At 43.2% G+C, this 20,421-nt stretch overlaps 1 protein-coding gene across 1 annotated transcript in view; it reads left to right on the top strand.

Annotated features, from left to right (window-relative positions):
• The first annotated feature begins 10 nt into the window (after positions 1-10).
• LOC145352467 (putative E3 ubiquitin-protein ligase UBR7) overlaps positions 11-20,421 on the top strand; it is a 34,301-nt gene continuing 13,890 nt past the window's right edge. Inside the window, exons 1-7 of the mRNA XM_080202369.1 lie at positions 11-186; positions 1,958-2,091; positions 3,285-3,345; positions 5,497-5,592; positions 5,685-5,738; positions 17,358-17,463; positions 19,713-19,906. Of these exons, the coding sequence (XP_080058495.1) occupies positions 37-186; positions 1,958-2,091; positions 3,285-3,345; positions 5,497-5,592; positions 5,685-5,738; positions 17,358-17,463; positions 19,713-19,906 (795 nt within the window). The 5' untranslated portion in view covers positions 11-36. The remainder of the gene's footprint in view (positions 187-1,957; positions 2,092-3,284; positions 3,346-5,496; positions 5,593-5,684; positions 5,739-17,357; positions 17,464-19,712; positions 19,907-20,421) is intronic.

The following is a 20,421-nucleotide window of genomic DNA, read 5'->3' as shown; positions in this document are numbered from 1 at the left end:
ATAGCCCCCAACCCGGAAGTCCTTGTACATTTGGAGATGGCGGCAAATGAGGGGAATCTCAAGCGGTCGCTGGAGGAGGATCCCATCGTGTCTTTAGCCGAGGTTTTGGAGGAGAATGAGGAGTTGGAAAATGAAGCCTGCGCCGTCCTAGGTGGCAGCGACTCGGATAGATGTTCATATTCGGATGTGAGTGTGGGGAATGTCTCCTTTGTCTTCTCTATGTGTGTGTGTGTGTCTGGGTCTGGGGTGGGAGCGAATTGCATTCATTCCCAAACCTCATATCAACTGGGGCTAGATTAGGATTTCCAGCAGGGGGGAAAAAAGCCAGAATTTACTAAACAAAATAAAGAATCCAAGTTTGTTGATTTTATGTATGTGTGTGTGTGTGTATATTTGGAGGGGGGGGGGTGGAAATCATTTAATCCCCATGGAAATTCTCCCCCTATATATAACGAAACAGGAGGTAGTTAATTCCACTGATCAGTTTCCGACTGTGGGAAATGCCAGCCAGTACATTGTTGTTTATTTTTCTTTGAAGATGGCTGTGTGTCTGAGGCTTGGTTGATGCTCAGGATTGATCCCAGTGGGAGAAGGGAGGGAAGCAGCTGCTGTAAAGCACAGATTGGGCCGTGTTAGTTTCATGTCAATAACACCTCTCCCCGCCCTCCCGGGTCCCGCCGCCTCCGCCTGGCGCCTTTTTCATGTAACAAATTCCGGCCCCCTGTGATTGGTCTGCGCGGAGGCGGGTGGTTACATTTCAGAATGTTGAGAATTGTTCAGGGGGCGGGGCCGATGGGGGAGAAGCACCCTGGGATTTGGGGAGAGTCCCCCACAATGGATCACTGGGATGTGGGGAGGTTGATGGAGGGAATCTCTTCCCCTCTGGATCACTAAGATTTGGGGAGGGAGGTAGAGGGGATTCCCCCACTCTGGGATTTGGGGAGGGCGTTGGAGGGGATCCCCCAGCTCTGTGGGTCACTAGGATTTTGGGATGGTTGCAGAGGAATTCCCTCACTTTGGGCCTGGGATTTGTGGAGGATGGCAGGGACCCTGCTTCATGTGAGATAGGTACTCAGTACCTGCTCTGTGCTCCTATAGCAAGAGATTTTTGTTGCCTACCACAAATGTTTGTTTTTACAGTTGGAGGAAATGAAGTAACCACTTGCAGTTATGTATTGCCCCACTACTTTCCTTTTGATAGTTGGCACGTTCTCTCCAGGTAGGATCTGGTCCTCGGGTGTGTGTAAGCAGGGTCAATATTTTTGTGAGTCTCTTGCTTAGGACTGTTTTGAAAAATGCAACCCTTGAAGGATCCTGGGTGGCACAATGGCACAATAGTTAGCACTGCTGCCTCACAGTGCCAGAGATCTGTGCTGAATTCCAGCTTCCAACCACTGAGTGGAATTTGCACGTTCTCCTGTCTGCATGGGTTTCTTCCCATACTCCAAAGTTGTGCAGGTTAGGTGGAGTGGCTATGTTAAATTGCCTCTTAGTGTCAGGGGAATTAGCAGGGTAAATATGTAGGGTTACGGCAGTACGGCCTGGTTGGGATTGTGGTTGGTGCAGACTTGATGAGCTGAATGGCCTCCTGTGCTGTAGGGATTTTGATAACCCAATCTATTTTCTACAGTTCAGGCAGCTCCCAAATCTGTTACTTGGGTTATGTTCAGTTTGATTCATAAGCTCCTTGTCTAAAATAGGCAATCAAAATTCTAACTGTCCCACCCCCACCCCAAAAGCTGCATGTTGAATTGCACATGAGGTGACTTGATGGGTGCTGTAATTTCAAGTGAAATCCCACTTAACTGACTCTTGCATTTCAGCTTCCTTGAAAATACTTTTAATTTTGCAAATAACCTGTGGATTTGCTCCAGAAATTGCTGCATTAATGGTTGGAAGATTATCACTGCTGCACTTTGTAAACTCTTTCATTCTGACTTCGCTGTCTTCCTTACAGGGCTATGTAAAGAGACAGGCATTGTATGCTTGTAACACCTGTACACCGAAAGGAGGCCAGCCTGCTGGCATCTGTCTAGCTTGTAGCTACAAGTGTCATGAGGGCCACGAACTGTTCGAATTGTATACTAAAAGGTACAGTGTTATTCTCCATAATGTTCCAAACTAAGACACTGAACTAGACAGAAGGCAAACCAAGGACAATAGATAATGCACCAAGGCATGGCCCTCAATGTTGTGACAAGTAGCACAATGCGTTTCTTTGCACGGAAGCTGCTGAACAAGGATATTGATGCCAGGATATTGGGCCTCTTACTGTGATATTCGTAGAATCATACAGTACCGAAAGAGTCCATTCAGTCCATCGAGTCTACACCAATCACAATCCCACCCAGGCCCTATGCATTTACCCTAGCTGGCCTGCCTGACCCTAAGGAGCAATTAAGCATGGTCAATCCACCAAACCCACACATCTTTGGACTGTGAATGGAAACTGGAGAACCCAGGGGAAACCCACGCAGACACAGGCAGAATGTGCAAACTCCACACAGACAGTGACCCAAGCCAGGAATTGAACCCGGGTCCCTGGCATCCGTCTAGCTTGTAGCTGCAAGTGTCACGAGGGCCATGAGTTGTTTGAATTGAATACTGAAAGGCACAGTGTTATCCTCCATGTGAGACAGCAGTGCTTGCCACTGCTGCCCAGGTGCAGCTGCCAAGCCCTTTAATCTGCCCACAAACATGCCCAATGTTGTTCCATTTGTGCTTTTTGTTTTGTGGCACTTGTAGGTTGGGAAAGACTATTCTTTGTGTTGGCATCAAATCTTTGGACAGAGCTTAAATAAAGATCTGTTGGTCCCGTGACTGTGGATCCACACAATTGTGTGTAATATATGCACATGAATGGGAACATTAATTTTAAACGTTATAAGTGGCCCCTGAAACGCAGTGTGATGCAAATGTGGGATTTTAAATAGATGGTGTTCTGGAAGGATGAAATCTAATATGTAAAAGGTTTGGGTGACAAAAACCCAAAAAAAGAAAATACTAAAAGTTGAGATTGCAGATGCTTTTGTGAAAATGTATACTTAAGAGGAATCCTGTTTTTTTTTGTTGCCTACTGTCCAATGGATATTTGTAATATTCAGTAAGTTCAATCAGTGGGACTTTAGTTGAAGTTCAGTAATATTTGAATTACTGCATGATATTGAGCTTTTTTGAAAGAGGAACATGATGAGTGCTGACTTTAAGAGCAGTAGTCAAATTGTAAAAGCTTGTTTTGGAGGGTAATTTCAATTGGTAATATCTGCCTATTTGTATTGTTCCAGAAACTTCCGTTGCGATTGTGGGAACAGCAAGTTTAACAATCTGCAGTGCAAGTTTTTCTCGGTAAGTTTCTGTTGCTGTGGCCAATAGACCTTTTAATTCACGATCATTTTCAATGTGCTTCTTAATGGTAGTGTAGGAACTGTTGTGCAAAACCTATCAGCAGGAGCTAAGGAGTGCTTGTAGCATTTTAAAGCATGTATAAAGAAAAATACAGCTCAGGAACAGGCTGTTCAGCTCTCCAAGCCTGTGCTGCTCATGCCCCAACTGAACTAAAGAGAAAACCTTCTGCCCTTACTTGGTCTGTATCCCTCCATTCCTTCTCTATTCATGTACCCATCGAGATGCCTCTTAAATGTTGCTAATGTGCCTGCTTCCACCACTTCCTCGGGCAGCGCGTTCCAGGCACCACCACTCTCTGCCTGAAAAATGTACCCCATGCATCTCCCTTAAACTTCCCCTCTCACTCTGAACCGGTGCCTCCTTGTAATTGACACTTCCACCCTGGGAAAAAGCCTCTTGACTATCCACCCTATGTATGTTGCGCTTCTCAGCCTTGATTTTGGACATAAATTGCATGATTCATAGACCCAATTTATGTCCTCTTTCTCAGTATTTTGTTTTCTTATTCTATTGTATGGGGTTCATGTTTCAAAATGCATCACAATCATCCTTTAGTAACTGAGCTCATCAGCAAGAGGACTCTGTCTCCAACATCCTTTGGTCTCTGTACCCTTTGTAAGGGCTCTAATTCTGGAAGTTAGAAATTAAAATTGTACACAGTGAGTCATTAATTTAGAACGGGAACAATCATTGAGAACAACTTTTTTCAACAAGCATTAGTTAAGAGGCCAAATTCCAGTGACGCTCTTGTCAGCTTTCTATGACAGAGTGCATTTGTAAATTAGTCTTAATTAATTAACAATGATGGTAATATAGTCCTCTGATCAGAATGCTTGTAGAATAAATTTTAAGAAATCCAAAATTGCGCTGCCATAATTCAGTACGGCGGGTGAGGGTTGGGGAAGGTACCTGCTCGATGAACTTGGCCTTGAAATGACCCTCTGGTATTAAGCTGAAACAAACAGGCTGAAAGGCGAGCTGGTATATCAAACCTGCCTCGCATCTTTAACAGCTGGAGTACAATGACTCAACACTTTTGTCCAGCTCTTTCCTTCACAGCCAAGGAGGCAAATTCCAGATGGGGAAAATCCCTGGCTCATGAAGGGATTGGGTGGGGAGGGAGGAGAAAAGAATTCCTCTATGATCTTGTCCAAGGGCAAAATGAACGGCAGCACTACTGCTACTATTGTGTGCAACAGCAAGAATAAAAGGAAGGACATGGCCTAGTGGAATTATCACTAGACTATTAATCCAGAAACTCAGCTAATGTTTTGGAGACCCAGGTTCGAATCCCGCCATGGCAGATGGCGGAATTTGAATTCAGTGAAATAAAATCTGGCATTAAAAATCTACTGTGACCATGAAACCATTGTTGATTGTCGGAAAAACCCATCTGGTTCACTGGTGTCCTTTAGGGAAGGAAATCTGCTGTCCTTACCTAGACTGGCCTACACGTGACTCCAGAGCCACAGCAAACTAGGTGTGGGCAATAAATGCCAGCCAGCCACTGACACTCATGTCGCATGAATGAATAAAGTATTTATCTTCGCACAAAGTGGCATGTCTCGGAAACAAAGACTCTGGATCAGTGTGCGACTGGGAGAGGGTCATAAGGACAAAGGTAAAGAAGGAACCCAAGAGATGGAGAGAGAAAAGAATGGGAAATGAGAACAACCAGGATAGGATAGGAGAGAAACCGGGTAAAGACATGTTTTGGGGGGTGGGGCGGTGGTACTTTAGTAACATTGTCTAGAATGATAACATTGCATTTTGGACCTGTACACATTCCAGGTTACACACTGTATTTACAATGTGCTGTTGTGGTGAAGGAATTGGTGATTCATCAATATTTTTCTATTGTTTTTTTTCTCAGTTGCATTTTCTGGAAGCTTTTACTTTAGAATTCTGCTTCATTTCATGCTCTCATCTGTCTTGTCTCTTATTATCACAGCGAGGATGATCATTGTCAAATGTTGTTCAGTATATCAATAATTTGGGGTTTAATTGTAATGGAGTGATGCAGTTTGATGCTTGCAGTTAATAATCGGAAAATGCTTTTTGATGACTTCCTGTGGCTTTGTTGCTTTTCAGGAAAAGGAGAAAGCAAATGAGGGCAATAAATATAATGACAATTTCTTTGGATTGTACTGTGTCTGCAAGAGGCCTTATCCAGATCCTGAGGATGAGGTAAGCTATTTGGAAGCTTCTTAAGTGCTGCAGATTTGAGTTATAAGGCATGGCCACTGCCTCACTGAGCCTGTGTGTCCTTATTTCTCCAGACGCCTGATGAAATGATTCAATGTGTCGTATGTGAAGACTGGTTCCATGGACGGGTAAGACAACTGTTCACACGTACATAGTTTCTATTTAAGTTTGACGGTCTTTTGTTTTGGAACCATTTAAGGTGTAGAAAACAGAAAATGTTGGAAAACCTCAGCAGGTGTGACAGCGTTTGTGCAGAGAGAATAGAGCTAACGTTTCGAGTCTGGATGAGCCTTCGTCAGAATTGTGAGCAAAGAGAATCAGCAGAGATTTATACTATTGGGGTGGGGGAAGAAGGGAGTGGGGGGGCAAGTGGAATGGGACAAAGGGGATGTAAGTGAGGATACAGAAGGCTGAGAAGGTGCTAAAAGTGTCCATTAAGTGATCAGAATGTGTGAATGGCAGAACAGAGGTACAGATGCTACCATTCTTGCATTCTGATCACTTAACGGACACTTCTAGCGCCTTCTCTATCCTCACTTACATCCCCTTTGTCCCAATCCACAACCCCCTCTCCCCCCATCCCAATAGTATAAATCTCTGCTGATTCTCTTTGTTCACAACTCTGACGAAGGGTCATCCAGATTCGAAACATTGGCTCTATTTTCTCCTCACAGATGCTGTCAGACCTGCTGAGATTTTTGAGTATTTTCTGTTTTTTGTTTCATATTCCAGTATCCACAGTATTTTGCTTTCATCATGAGGTTATAGAATGTAGTTCATTGCTTATCAGTCTGTTAGCAATCTCTCTCTCTCACACACACACACACACACACACACACACACACACACACACACACACACACACACACACACATATTGTCTGCCTCAACTATTTATCCACTTTTTCCCTTTAAAAATCGGTGTGGACTTGATGGGCTGAATGACCTGTTCTGCACTGTGGGGATTCTGATAATATTTATCAGTCCCTGTCTCAACTACTCCATATTCCATCAGCTCTTCATGGAGAAAGTAAAATCATTGTTGTTGCCTGGTTGTTGGAAAATAAGAATGATTTTAGATCACTTTTAAAATGATTGCTGTATTGCTGTTCGGTTTTTGTTATGAGCTTGAGGGGAGAGTAATCCATCTAGTTTAAAGTATGCAATGGATGGATGTGATTTTTTTTTTGTTACCCAAACTCCTGGAAATGTTGTATTTAATCTGGTGTTGAACCCATTTGGTATTTGAGTAATTATTTAGGGTGTGAGATTGTAGTCATAGCTGTGACTGACCTATTGGCTAAATTGTTTCACACGGAGGATAGTGGGTGTCTGGAACCAGGTCACCATTAGATTAATTCCAGTTTGTTTACGCCAAATTACAGTAGATTGTGTTCTGGCTGTCCTTCTGATAGTCTTTACCCACACCCTCTCAGCTACTAAGAACATTGTACCTATTGGATGAATCCGTTTCTGCAGTCTTTGTTTGCCCTTTCAACCGGATTCTCCTTGCTCTGGAACTGTTGGCCTGATCAGCGTCTGTAGCAAACTGGCCAGATACTGCTCCCGACTCTAATAGCTTAGCATGTTTCAACACACTAGTTCAATGACTGTGAACCTTTGGGTGTCATTGGCAAGGCTAGCATTTTTGCACATCCTTAATTGCCCTTGAACGGAATGGTTTGCTAGGCCGTTTCAGGAGGCAGTTAAAAGTCTGTCATGTGTAGGCCAGACCTGGCGGTGTATTTCCTTCCCTAAGGTTTATAAATGAGGATTGTTCCATACACTCAGTAGTGGTGGCCATGTTTTAATTGCAGACTTTGTTTTAATTGAATTTAATTCCACTAACTGCTATGGTGGGATTTGAACCCATGTGTCCCAGAGCATTCTCCTGGGCCTCTAGATTACTAATGCAATGACAACACCACCACATCACTGTCTCCCCATATGCTGCAGGCCAGTGTTCGCAAACTCATTATGCAGTCTAGAGATACAACCTGTTCTGTTCAGACTGGATTATTTACACCTACTTCTTGGTTTGTATGTTTGCTTTTGATCTTTTTCACAGATGCTGTCAGATTTGCTGAGCTTCTCCAGCATTTTGTGTTTGGCCCATCTTTTACATCCTGTTTATGATTTACTCTTTACATCAGCAGATACATATATACCTGCATTCACCCAGTTAGAGAGGCACACAAGTTGCAGTTTCCTGCTTGCAGTAATTGGCACCTGCTTTAGGTGATCATTAATGACAATCAGATTCTGTTCACTAGTTTGCAGTTCCTTTTACTTTTTTTTAAATTCCAAGTTAAATGTAAAATGCCCACCCACTATTTATTGAGAATTCCTGTCTTCACTGAACAAGGAACAAGTACAGCACAGGAACAGGCCCTTCAGCCCTCCAAGCCTACACTGATCATGATGCCTGCCTAAACTAAAGCTGTATGCACTTACGGAGTCCGTATCCTTCCATTCCCATCCTATTCATGTAGTCACTCAACGCAAACTGGAGGAACTGCATCGCAACTTATGGATAGGCACTTTATAGCCTTCCGGTCCCAACATTAAATTCAACAACTTCAGCTGATTTGCTCCACCCCACTTCAATTCTTCATTTCATTTTATTTAATCTTTTACTGTTCTCCACCTTTTTACTTCTTTTTCACCTGTCTTCATTTTTCTCCCCTCCCCCCTCTTTCCCTCTACTTATCCCTCTTCCCTTCCCTTTTTCTCCCCCTTCGCTTCTCTTTTTTGAAATCTGTCTCTGTCCCATCCATTTTCCTTCCCGCTCCGTTCCCTCCCCCAACATCTTCATTTCAGCTTCTCTGCTGATGGCCATTCACACCCTTTATTCTCTCTGTGGACAGCTATGAGCAGTCTTTTTCCCCTGGTTTCTGTGGCTATGACTCATCTTTCATTCCCTCACCCTGCAGAATAAATATCTCTCTTTCTGTGCCTTTCAGCTTTGACAAAGGGTAGCTGGACTTGAAACATCAGTTCTTTTCTCTCCTTACAGATGCTGCCAGACCTGCTGAGATTTTCCAGCGTTTTGTCTTTTGGTTTCAGATTCCAGCATCCGGATTAATTTGCTTTTATTCGTGTATTTGTCTAGATGTCCCTTAAGTACCTGCTCCCACCACCTCCCCAGGCAGTGCGTTCCAGACATTCGCCACCCTCTATATTTAAAAAAAAATTGCCTCTCTGAAGCTTTTCCCCATGCACCTTAAACCTGTGCCGTGTAGTACTTGCCAACTTTTACACTCTGTTTATAATGTATTCCATTTGCATCTGCAATTTACAGCCAATTAAATACTTGGAGTATTGTCAGTGTTGTAAAGAAATAACGAGCTCCCACATACAGCAATATAATGGAGACCAAGTGCCCTTTTGTTTTAATGATGTTGATTTGAGGGATAAATACAGCTCAGCCACTGAGGATTATCCCCCGCCCTTGTTCAGAATAAAGCTCTGGGATACTTTTCATTCATCTGGAATAGTTTAATTGTTCCTCTGCATTGTACAGGAATGATGTGGAGATGCCAGTGTTGGACTAGGGTAAACACACAGTAAGAAGTCTCACAGGTTAAAGTCCAACAGGCTTATTTGGTAGCAAAAGCCATTCGCTTTCAGAGCACTGCTCGTTCGTCAGGTAAGTGGGAGTTCACGACACGACAATGCAGAGTCGCGGAGCAGAGACTGATAATCAAGTTCCACACACATAAGGACGGCCTCAACTGGGATCTTGGGTTCATGTCACACTATCTGTAATCCGCACAACTTGCCTGGGCTTGCGCAATCTCACTAACTGTCTATCTGGAGACAATACACATCTCTTTTAACCTGTGCTTAACCCTGTCTCCACTCACATTGTCTATACCTTTAAGACTTGATTACCTGTAAAGACTTGCATTCCAACAATTGTTTTGTAAATTGAGTTTGTCTTTATATGCCCTATTTGTGAACAGAACTCCCACTCATCTGACGAAAGATCAGTGCTCCGAAAGCTAGTGGCTTTTGCTACCAAATAAACCTGTTGGATTTTAACCTGGTGTTGTGAGACTTCTTACTCTGCACAGGAACAGCAACTCAGAATTTTGTTTTGCAGCTACTGGGATGGGACTTTGCACCCATAACCTTCTGATTCAGCAGCCAAGCCCTTACTTGCAATAGAAATTGCAGATTGTCAAAGAATCTGCCAAGCAATCTAACAACGCAGCAGCAGCAGGGAGGTAGCAGTTGGGTATCTTCAATCATTGAGATGCCTTTTGGTTCCAGTGCAGGTTCAATGTTATGACTAAAAATGTGAGAGAGTGATGTTAAGAAGCAAATATTGACCGAAATAAAACCAGTTTAGGACTTGACCAGTACGTGTGAATTAGAGGGAATGTGCAGTACCACATTTGTCACCAGTTGAATCAAATTGTGGATAAATCTTAAGATATTTTTAATTTGGATAAGTGGATACAATATATATATCATAAAATCCCTAGAGTGCAGGAGGAGGCCATTTAGCCCATTGAGTCTGCACTGACCACAATCCCACCCAGGCCCCATAACCCATTGCATTTATCCTAGCTAGTCCCCCTGACACTAAGGGCCAATTTAGCATATCCAGTCCACCTAGCCTGCACATCTTTGGAGAACTTGATATGGAATTGGGACTCCCTAACAAAAGGATTTAGTTCTAATAGAAGATCTATTCGTGATTTAACAGGCACCAGCGGAAATGGAGTGGTTTTTTTTCCCCCCTCAAAATCTCTGATTTGTAAGTCGTGAGGGACATGTGTGCGGGCTGATCGTATTCCCAAGAGAGTGAAAAGAAGCAAAAAATATCAGTACACAAGTTAACAAGAGTTTTGACACCTTGTGTTCAGAATCTCCTAATAAAGGTAGAAATAATCGACAGTGGAGTTTGAAGACAAGTAACTGATTGAGAAATGAATGGAGCAGCAGAGAGGTGCATTGATAGGAGAATTGCACCCATGCTAATCTAGCCAAATCTAAATGAAGCCAGAGGAATTATCCAATATTGGTAGACTGCTAATAAAACTGAAAATTTGACAGACAGTGAACAGTAAGCCACCTAAATGCTGGTGACTTTGTAGAAAAACTTTCTGGGTGTTTTCTTATTCCAAATAAAAGTGATTAATGCACTTGCCTTAAAAAAAAGCTTGGGCAGTGCACTGAAATAAGTACTTAGAGAAATTATACAACCAACTAAAGAGAGCGGTAAATTAGACCAATGTGCTCAGTCTTACTTCATATGTTCCAACAAAGGGTCAATGTTGAGCTTGAAATTTCCAAGGGGTCGATTAATTAAAATTGCTAAAATATTTAGAACTGTTTACAGAGACCTTGAAAAGGAAAGGATAAAGAGATTACTTTTGGCAAGGAATAGAAAAAAAATCACACTTTTTTGTAAATTAATTTTAAAACCTGAAATATGACAAATTGCTCAAGCGTAGAAACTATGGGCAGGATTTTGCAGCTTTGTTCGACCTAAGACTGGAAAATCCCACCCAAGGTCAATGGACATTTTCATTGTCCACTCCAGTTCCCTGGCAGGCATTGGAATTCTGGCGAGTGTATGGGAGAATAAGGCCAGGTCAGAGGAGTAAATAAGCAGGTCATCAGGATATATGGAGAGTTTCTATTCAACTCCACCATGTAGAACAAAGAGCAGCACAGGAAAAGGCCCTTTGGCTCACCAAGCCTGTGCCGATCATGTTGTCCTATCCAGACCAACTGCCTGTTCATTTGCCTATCCAGGTAAGTCTTAAATGTTGCCATTGTGCTGCCTCAGCCACCTCACTCAGAGGTGCATTTCAGGCACCCACCACCCTCTGGTTTTTTTTAAAAAATCTTTCCCCAGCACACATCCACTGAACCTTTTCCCCCTTAAGTTAAACTTGTGTCCCCTTCTCATTTCTACTCTGGGAAAAGGCTTCCAATTTTTCACCCATTCTATGCTCCTCATAATTTTATAAACTTCTATCAGGTCGCTCCTCAGCCTCCGACTTTCCAAGGAGAACAATCCCAGTTTACACAATCTCTCCTCGTAGCTACTATCCTCTGTACCAGGCAACAGCCTGGTAAACCTTTTCTGTACTCCCTCCAAAGCTTTCACATCCTTCTGGTATTGTGGTGACCAGAATTGGACACAGTATTCCAAATGTGGCCTAACTAGTTTTATATAACTGTAACATAATTTGCTAACTTTTATACTAGATGCCCTGGTCAGTGAAGGCAAGCAGGCCATATGCTTGTTTCACCACCTTTTACACCACTGGTGCTGCTTTTAAGGATCTGTGGACCAGTACTCTCAGATCTGTGTCTATGCACCTGATGGTTTTGTCATTAGTTTTGTAGCTCCTACCTGAATTGGATCTACCAAAATGCATCACCTTGCATTTATCCAGATTAAATTCCATATGTCATTTCTCCACCCAATTTTCCAGCCTATCTATATTCTGTATATCTCTGTATAACAACATGTATATCTCCACAGATTTATAGTGATGTTACTAGGGGCTCAATAGTAAAATTAGGGAAGAGACGGGTTATCCCTGTTTGGTAAATTGTCACTTGGTGTCCAATGATGTGTAGGTTAGATGGTTTAGTCACGTTAACGTGTGTGAGGATAGGAGGTGGAACAGTGGTTAGCACTGCTGCCTCACAGCGCCATGGACCTGGGTTCAATTTCGGCCATGGGTTACTGTCTGTGTGAAGTTTGCATATTCTCTCCGTATCTGTGTTGGTTTCCTCCAGGTGCTCAGGTTTCCTCCCACAGTCCAAAGACGTGCAGGTTAGGTTGATTTGGCCATACTCAATTGCCTCTTAGCATCAGGGAGATTTGTAGAGTAAATACATGAAGTTATGGGGCTAAGGCTTGGGTAGGATTGTTGTTGGTGCAGGCTCATGGGCCAAATAGCCTCTTTCTGCCCTGTAGGGATTCCATGATTCTAAGGGAGGGTGGGCCAGAATAAGATGATCTTTTGGAGAGTTAGTGCAGACTCAACAGGCCAGATGGTCTCCTGCACCATAGGGATTCTATGATACCTTGGTAGAAGTCAATGAATGGATATCGTTCGTGCCTGCTGAGGGAGGAATACAATAAATGTGCAGGTTAGGTGGATTGGCCATGCTAAATTGCCCCTTAGTGTCAGGAGACTAGCTAGAGTAAATGCATGGGGTTATGGCGATAGGGCCTGGATGGGATTGTGGTCAGTGCAGATTCGATGGGCCAAATAACCACCTCCTGCACTGTAGAAGTAAAATTTATTTATTAGTGTCGTAAGTAGGCTTACATTCACACTGTAATGAAGTTAGTGTGAAAATCCCCTAGTTGCCACGCTCTGGCGCTTTTTTAGGTACATGGAGGGAGAATTTAACATGACCAATGCACCTAACCTGCACAGCTTTGGACAGTGGGAGGAAACCCACGTAGACACGAGAAGAATGTGCAAACTCCACGTGGACAGTGACCCAGGTGAGGCACGATTGACACCTCTCTATAGTGATTTGGTTTGGGGTGTAGGTACGCCACGCGGTGTTGCAAAGCCAAAGAGCGATGAGCTCAATCCACTGCCAGTGGTAAATCGCAACACCTTGCCAAAAACCTGTGAAAGAAGTGCCTCAGTATAAGTTGCAGGGTTTCCCTGTTCTACACCCTTGGGCACCAAGAGAATCCTTAACTTCTCTGTCCTGCCACAATTCTCCGGATCATCCACCTTTGTCAGCAGTTTGGTGGTTTGTGCTTCTCGCTGGGTGCAGCGAGTTGCCAGAGCTGCAATTCACCCAGGACTAAATAATCAAGTAATGATGTGCATTGGTTCTGTAACACAAACATAGAAAATAGAGTAGGCCATTCAGCCCTTTGAATCTGCTCTGTCATTCAAGACAAGTTGGTAAACCAATTCCGATAGGAGACCAGCAAATTCAGCGAGAATGGTACTCTGCAAGTGGGCTAATAGAATTAGATTCAGCAGAGGAAGCCACCGTGTCATTGCCAATGGTAGTATGAATCATGTAGTCGATAAAGCAACAGGTTCTGTTTCATGGTGTGCGCCTCTGGGCTTAGATGCTAGATATGGGCCAACTGCAGGCAAATGTGGTTAGCTTAGATGGACTTTTTGGTTGGCATGAACCAGTTTGGGCCGAAGGGCCTGTTTGTGCTGTTAATTCTATGATTCTGTTTCAAATGTACATTGAGCATTGGAATAAACAGCAACCCCACCCCACAGACCTGTGCAGTTGAGCTGGATAGGGCTACAGGGAGAGGGCGAGAGTCAGTGCAGACTCTTCAGCACTGTAGGGTTTCTATGAACTAGCTGCGCAAATCATTCCGTTCAAGGACATTTGGGGATTGGGCAACCAGTGTTGGCCCTGCCAGTGATGCCCACATCCCATGATAGAATGAGGGACAAATAACTAATGCTACCCTAATAGCATAACCCTTTAAGTGATAGAGGGGGTGGGAATGGAAATGGTGGTGGGAGAGTTCACATGGAGCATAAACACCAGTACAGATCGGTTGGGCTGAAAGACTTGCTTTTGTGCTGAGTTCTACATTAGGTCATACTCTGGTACCAAAAAATCGAGTAAAAACTGAAGAATTCTGTTGGACTTTACTGCATTAAAGTAGGTTGAGTTAATTGGACTGATTAAATCAGTGGGTTCAAACTGTGTTTCTCTTTGTTTTGTAAGAATCTACCTTGTAAAATATTACCTTCTGAGAAGCCCACTTAAAATCACTTAATTAACAAGCTGTTGGAGTTGGATCAATAATTGTTGTTGGCTGTAAATGTATGCAATGGATATCAGTTTAGAAATCTTATCTTTATGCTGCATTAAAAAATGGGTAGAAAATTTATTCTTGATTTGAAGTCTGAAATTTGGGAAAACTCAATTTAACAATGTATACAGATGGATTAAATTACCTTAACTCCAATGAAGAGATTGTTGTCAAGGCCTTTATTCTCACATGTATTAGTACCCAGTGAAAAGAAAGTATTGTTTCTTGTCTGCTACACGAACAAGGCATACCATTTATAGAGACAGAAGGGAGAGAGTGCAGAATGTAGTGTCACAATCATAGCTAAGGAGTTGCGAAAGACCAACTTAATATAATGTAGATCCATTCAAAAGTCTGATGGCAGCAGGGAAGAAACTGTTCTTGAGTCGTTTGATACATGACCTCAGATTTTTGTACCTTGTTCTTGAAAGGAAGAAGGTGGAAGAGAGTATATCCCGGGAGTGCATAGGTCATTGCGTATGCTGGCCACATCTTTGGGTGCCAGAGTTTGGCAACAGAATATATTGACCTTGGAATGAGTGCAGCATAGATTTCCTAGAATGATACCTGGATTACAAATACATGAATAATGAGAAGAGATGACACACAATCTAGAATGTTGAGCTATGAGGAGAGGCTGAATAAACTAGGCTTGTACTCGCTAGAGTTTAGAAGAATGAGGGGAGATCTCATTGAGACGTATAAGATGATGAATGGGATGGATAGGATAGAGGTGGAGAGACTCTTCCCGCTCAAAAAAGACAGTAGGACTAGGGGGCACAGCCTCAAGATAAAGGGGAGGCGGTTTAGAACGGAGTTGAGGAGGAACTTCTTCACTCAAAGGGTGGTGAATCTCTGGAATTCTCTGCCCGTTGAAGTGGTGGAGGCTGCCTCGCTAAATATTTTTAAGACGCGGGTTGATGGGTTTTTGATAAGAGAGGGGATTAAGGGTTATGGGGAGAGGGCGGGAAAGTGGAACTGAGCCACAACAGATCAGCCATGATCTTATTGAATGGCGGGGCAGGCTCGAAGGGCTAGATGGCCTACTCCTGCTCCTATTTCTTATGTTCTTATGTTATGTTAAGGGGTGGTTTGATCAAAGCTTTCAGTGAATTAAAGGAGAACAGATGAGTTTCATAGAACCTAATGGTATTGGTGTGTACCTCCCCCCGCCCCACTTGCTGAGAGTCATTGACTTGGGGGGCTGAAATGGGGAGAGTGGGTGTAGTCTTAAAAATTGAAGGCAGATCCTTTAGGAGTGAAATTATGGAACACTTCTACACAAAAAGGGTGGTGGAAGTTTGGAATTCTCTCCTGCAGATGGAATTTGATGCTAGGTTAATTGCTAATTTTGGATATTTATTAAATGTGTTGAGGAATTTAGGGAAAGGCAGATGTGTGGAACTGGGTTGTAGATCAGCTATGATTCCCCATTGAAAGATGGAACAGGCCCTGGCCAACCCTTGTCCCTCCCACAGGAAATATGTGACCTGGATAATCTTTTGGAGTTCATCCTTTAGCCTGAAGTGCTGCATAATTAGTGTTAAATTGACCAGATTTTTTTTTGTAGCCTGGATAATTCTTAATTTTAAACTACTTTATTGAGGGGTGTTACAAATTCCCACAGTCACATGCAGCTTTGGAGCAAGTAGTTAGGGATTGAATACTGCACGCGCTAGGAACATTCTGTGCTCTGACTTTTTCCCATCCCTTTCCAGTGGGCTAAACTGAGTGCCGGGGTGCTAATTCATCACATCTATTAATATCCAGTGAAAAGTATTGTTTCTTGCGTGCTATACAGACAAAGCATACTATTCAAAGCAAAGGAAGGGAGAAGGTGCAAAATGTAGTGTTACAGTCTAGCGCCCATTTTCTTTCCAACTTGTCAATGTTGTCGTCTGCCTGGTGCGCTGTGTGCTACTTGACTGTCATTCACATATTAATTGGAGGGATGTTTGGAATCCACCGTACAAAAGAGTCCGTCCTATGGAACATATCACCCCACTATAGAATTTTTCAGCCCAGCAGGCTATTTGACTCATTGTTCCTGTGGCAGGCATTTGAAAAGCTATCCAATTAGTGTGCAAAAGCTTCTGCAACTTTTCTTTCCCCATCACCCTGCAAATTGTTCCTTGCTCCAGGGTACATAGGGTCATAGAGATTTACAGCATGGAAACAGGCCCCTCTGCCCAACTTGTCCATGCCGCCCTTTTTTTTAAACAAAGCTACTATGATAATCCCAGTTGCATCTGTTTGGCCCATATTCCTCTACACGGAGTACATTGAGTTCTCTCTCTTTTTACTATTGGATCTGGTTTCCGACATTTGGACTAGGATCTGTAATCTTGAGACTGAGCGATTTTAATTGATTTTTAGGATACCGGTAATGATTTCATGCTTTGACGTCTGTTGAGGCCAAGGTTCTTGGTTGATTGTCTGTGGGCACTACACCCTGAGCTGCTTCCTTTGCAGTTTGTTTTTGTCTGTGGTGGTTTGTCATTGCCTTCCATTCACTTTGGAGGAATCAAGCCCCAAGTCTACCTCAGCTGTAATCTGAGAAAATATTCATGTGAAACTATTTTGATTGAGGACTTGACTTTGCAATATTGCACAGTTCATGGGCGGCACAGTGGTTAGCACTGCTGCTTCACAGCACCAAAGACGTGGGTTCAATTCCCAGCATGGGTCACTGCTGTGCCTGCGTGGGTTTACTCCAGGTGCTTCCACAGTCTGAAGGACGTGCTGGTTGGGTACATTGCCCATGCTAAATTCTCCCTCAGTGTACCTGAACAGGCGCCAGAGTGTGGTGACTAGGGGATTTTCACAGTAACTTCATTGCAGTGTTAATGTAAGCCTATTTGTCACTAACTAAATTAACTTTAACATTGCTGGCGTGACCACTGTTTTTAAACTATTAAATGACAGTTAATTTGTGACCGTTGTTTAATTTCTAGCATCTTGGTGCCACTTTGCCAGATAATGAAGAATATCAGGAAATGGTATGTCGGAGTTGTATGAAGAGATGTTCATTTCTTTGGGTCTACGCGACACACATGGCAGGTAGGAAGAATCTTTCTTCTGTCGCAGCTGAGGTTATGTTTTATCTGAGAGCTGGTAAGTTCAGTAAAATGACTGTATTGGCAGTTGGTTTTAAGTAGCAGTCAACCCCTTCACTGCCGAGATGTTGCTTGCTACGCAGTGGTTAGCACTGCTGCCTCTCAGCACCGAGGACCCGGGTCTGCATGTTCTCCCCGTGTCCGTGTGGGTTTCCTCCAGGTGCTCTGGTTTCCTCCCACAGTCCCAAAAAACGTGCTGGTTAGGTGCATCAGCTATGCTAAATGGCTCGGTGTACCCAAACAGCCATCGGGATGTGGTGACTAAGGGGGATTTTCACAGTAACCTCATTGCAGTGTTAATGTCAGCCTATTGTGACAATAATAAGTAATAAATAAACTAAAGCTGAGCTACTACAAGCCACAATGTCAGGGCAGCACAGCAGCGCTGACGTTATCTGGATTTTAAAATGAACAAATGTAGAGGTGCAATCCTTTGCTTTGTCTCTTTCTTTGGGTTTGCTCACGCTTATCTTGAGGTAATGCATGTTGATGAATAAATACAGCATAATTCAGGCACTAAGAATAAATGGTACAGAGCTGGAAATATTCAGTAAGTCTGGCAATACCTGTGGAGTGAGAAATAGTGTTCCTGAGTAAGGAACATGCAAAGTCTTTGACCTGTTCTTCTTGTAATTCAGGTACTCCCAGTTTAGGCACACGGTTTATTTTGTAATGTTGTGATCTTTCTGAAGTTAAGATTATCAAATGATGGCCAAACTTTCATTGCTAGTTAACCTCCAGTCGTGATGATCCTTTTTCGTTTCCAGGGCTTAACAGATGTGTCCTTTTAGTTTGATGTGCTGGCATTAAAAGGCTGTTGACCATTACTTTTGTAGGGTGAGGAAGAGGAGAGGTGATGTTCACAGCATTACAATGGTTTCTGTTCACCGAGTAGCCAATCTTTGGAAGATGAGATTGTTGGTACATGATGCCCTTGGTGAGGCTAATGAGCTACCTAATGAAGTGATGTAGCTAGGCAAGCTACTAGCTCTGAAACAACTGTTTGTTTCAATTTTTCTTTTATAAAAGATGTGCCCACAAGCTTTGAGACCTTGAGAAAGTAGCAAGACCAGCTAATGCCTCTAACCAATCCTACTCATCAGCCAAGCTGACTCACTGCCCTTAACTGACCTTTTCTGTGTTTGTAGAGAACCCTCTAACTGGCCAAGACTGAAACTCAGCGCAGGATTTTATGCCTTCGCTCGACCTGAGACTGGAAAATCCTGCCTGACGTCAATGGATTTTCCCCCTTGCCCACTCCAATTCCCACAGTGGGCGGGGCAGTAGAATTCCAGTGACATTGTTTAAACTTGATTGCGAACCTCTAGCAATACAAAATGTTTTGTACCTTCAGGATCAACCAAAAGAAAAGGCTTCCTTATTTTGTGCCCTACATATTAACAAGAGCAAAGAAAGGAAACAATCATCGTTCTATACAAGTGCATGTTATTTTAGATTTGGTGATCCAGAAGCAAACTGAGATTGCGTGTAATCTGCTGGAGATTATCCTCTAAGAAGATTAGTTTTACTGATTTCAATTTTTAAAATCCATTAATGTTTTTTTTTGAGTGCTAAATCCTGTATTAAAACTACCCCAGATGTTACTATTGGTGGCTGGGCAGTGAAGTTTGCCTCCTAGACACGGTTACCGTGTTAGTGCCTTGCATTTGTTAAAGACTTGCATCATATTTGTCTAATTGTGTGAACTGATGATGCAATTGTGGGGAGGGGAATTTAAAGTTTAGTATCACGAGTAGGTTTACTTGAACACTGCAGTAAAGTTACTGTGAAAATCCCCGAGTCACCACGATCCGGCGCCTCTTCGGGTGCATTGAGGGAGAATATAGCATGGCCAATGCACGTAACCAGCACGTCTTTCGGATTGTGGGAGGAAACTCACTCAGACACGGAGAACGTGCAGAGTCTGCACAGACGGTGACGCAAGCCAGGAATCAAACCTGGGTCCCTGGTGCTGAGAGTCAGCAGTGCTAACCACTGTGCCGCCCTGGGTGTGCTTGGATGTGGGATGATGTGAAGAGAAGTTAAATGTAAAGCATATTGTTTGTTATCGATTGCCCTTTTTTTTTTCCTCTCTTGAAGTGGAAGAAAATTACTCAGCAGGTGACTGGTCAAGGATGTCGCTAATGGACCACTATCGTACATTTTGGTCATTTAAAGTTTCTTTTTGTACAGTGACCAAAGCATCAGATGTTGGTAACAGTGGATTACTGAGTAAAGTGGAGGATGGCATTGTTGACGTGTGTACGATACAGGAAAACGGAGACTCTCATAACCAGAAAACAACAGCTTGCGCAATTAAATCTGACGAAACTGCAGCCAAACGCAATGAACCCTCCCCAAGCTGTAAGATGGAGGAGAAACCTGAGGTGACATTGATTTTTCACCTAAGCTATTTACTTTGGGTGAACAGATTAGATTTTCCATGTTGCTCTTGTTGAAGATTGAAGTTTTTAATGCACTGTTTCAAATTCACCACATATACTTTGCTTTCTTGTAGTAGTTTGCCATCAAATCAGCCACTAAGTGGCATAGTTGAGCACTTCATTCCTAACTGGGCAGTGACCACAGAGATTTACAGTACAGGAGACCATTTTAGTCCATTGTGCTAGCTTTCAGGTTCACCTATCCTCTCAGTCCCATCTCCTGTGGGTTTTTTTCCTTGTACCTACACAAATCATTAGCACTCTTGCCTCAAAGCGCCAGGGACCCGGGTTCAATTTCTGGCTTGGGTCATTGTGTAGAGTTTGCACGTTCTCCCCATGTCTGAGAGCGTTTCCTCCGGGTAGTCCAGTTTCCTTCCACAGTGCAAAGATGTATGGGTTTAGATTGGCCATGGCAAGTTGTCCCTTAGTGTTGGAGGACTGGCAGGATAAATATGTGG

Source organism: Carcharhinus amblyrhynchos, chromosome 14, assembly GCF_965287045.1.
Source record: "Carcharhinus amblyrhynchos chromosome 14, sCarAmb.v2.hapA, whole genome shotgun sequence".
NCBI lineage: Eukaryota > Metazoa > Chordata > Chondrichthyes > Carcharhiniformes > Carcharhinidae > Carcharhinus > Carcharhinus amblyrhynchos.
Note: the sequence above shows the minus strand (reverse complement) of the source record. Positions and strands in the feature narration are given on the sequence as shown.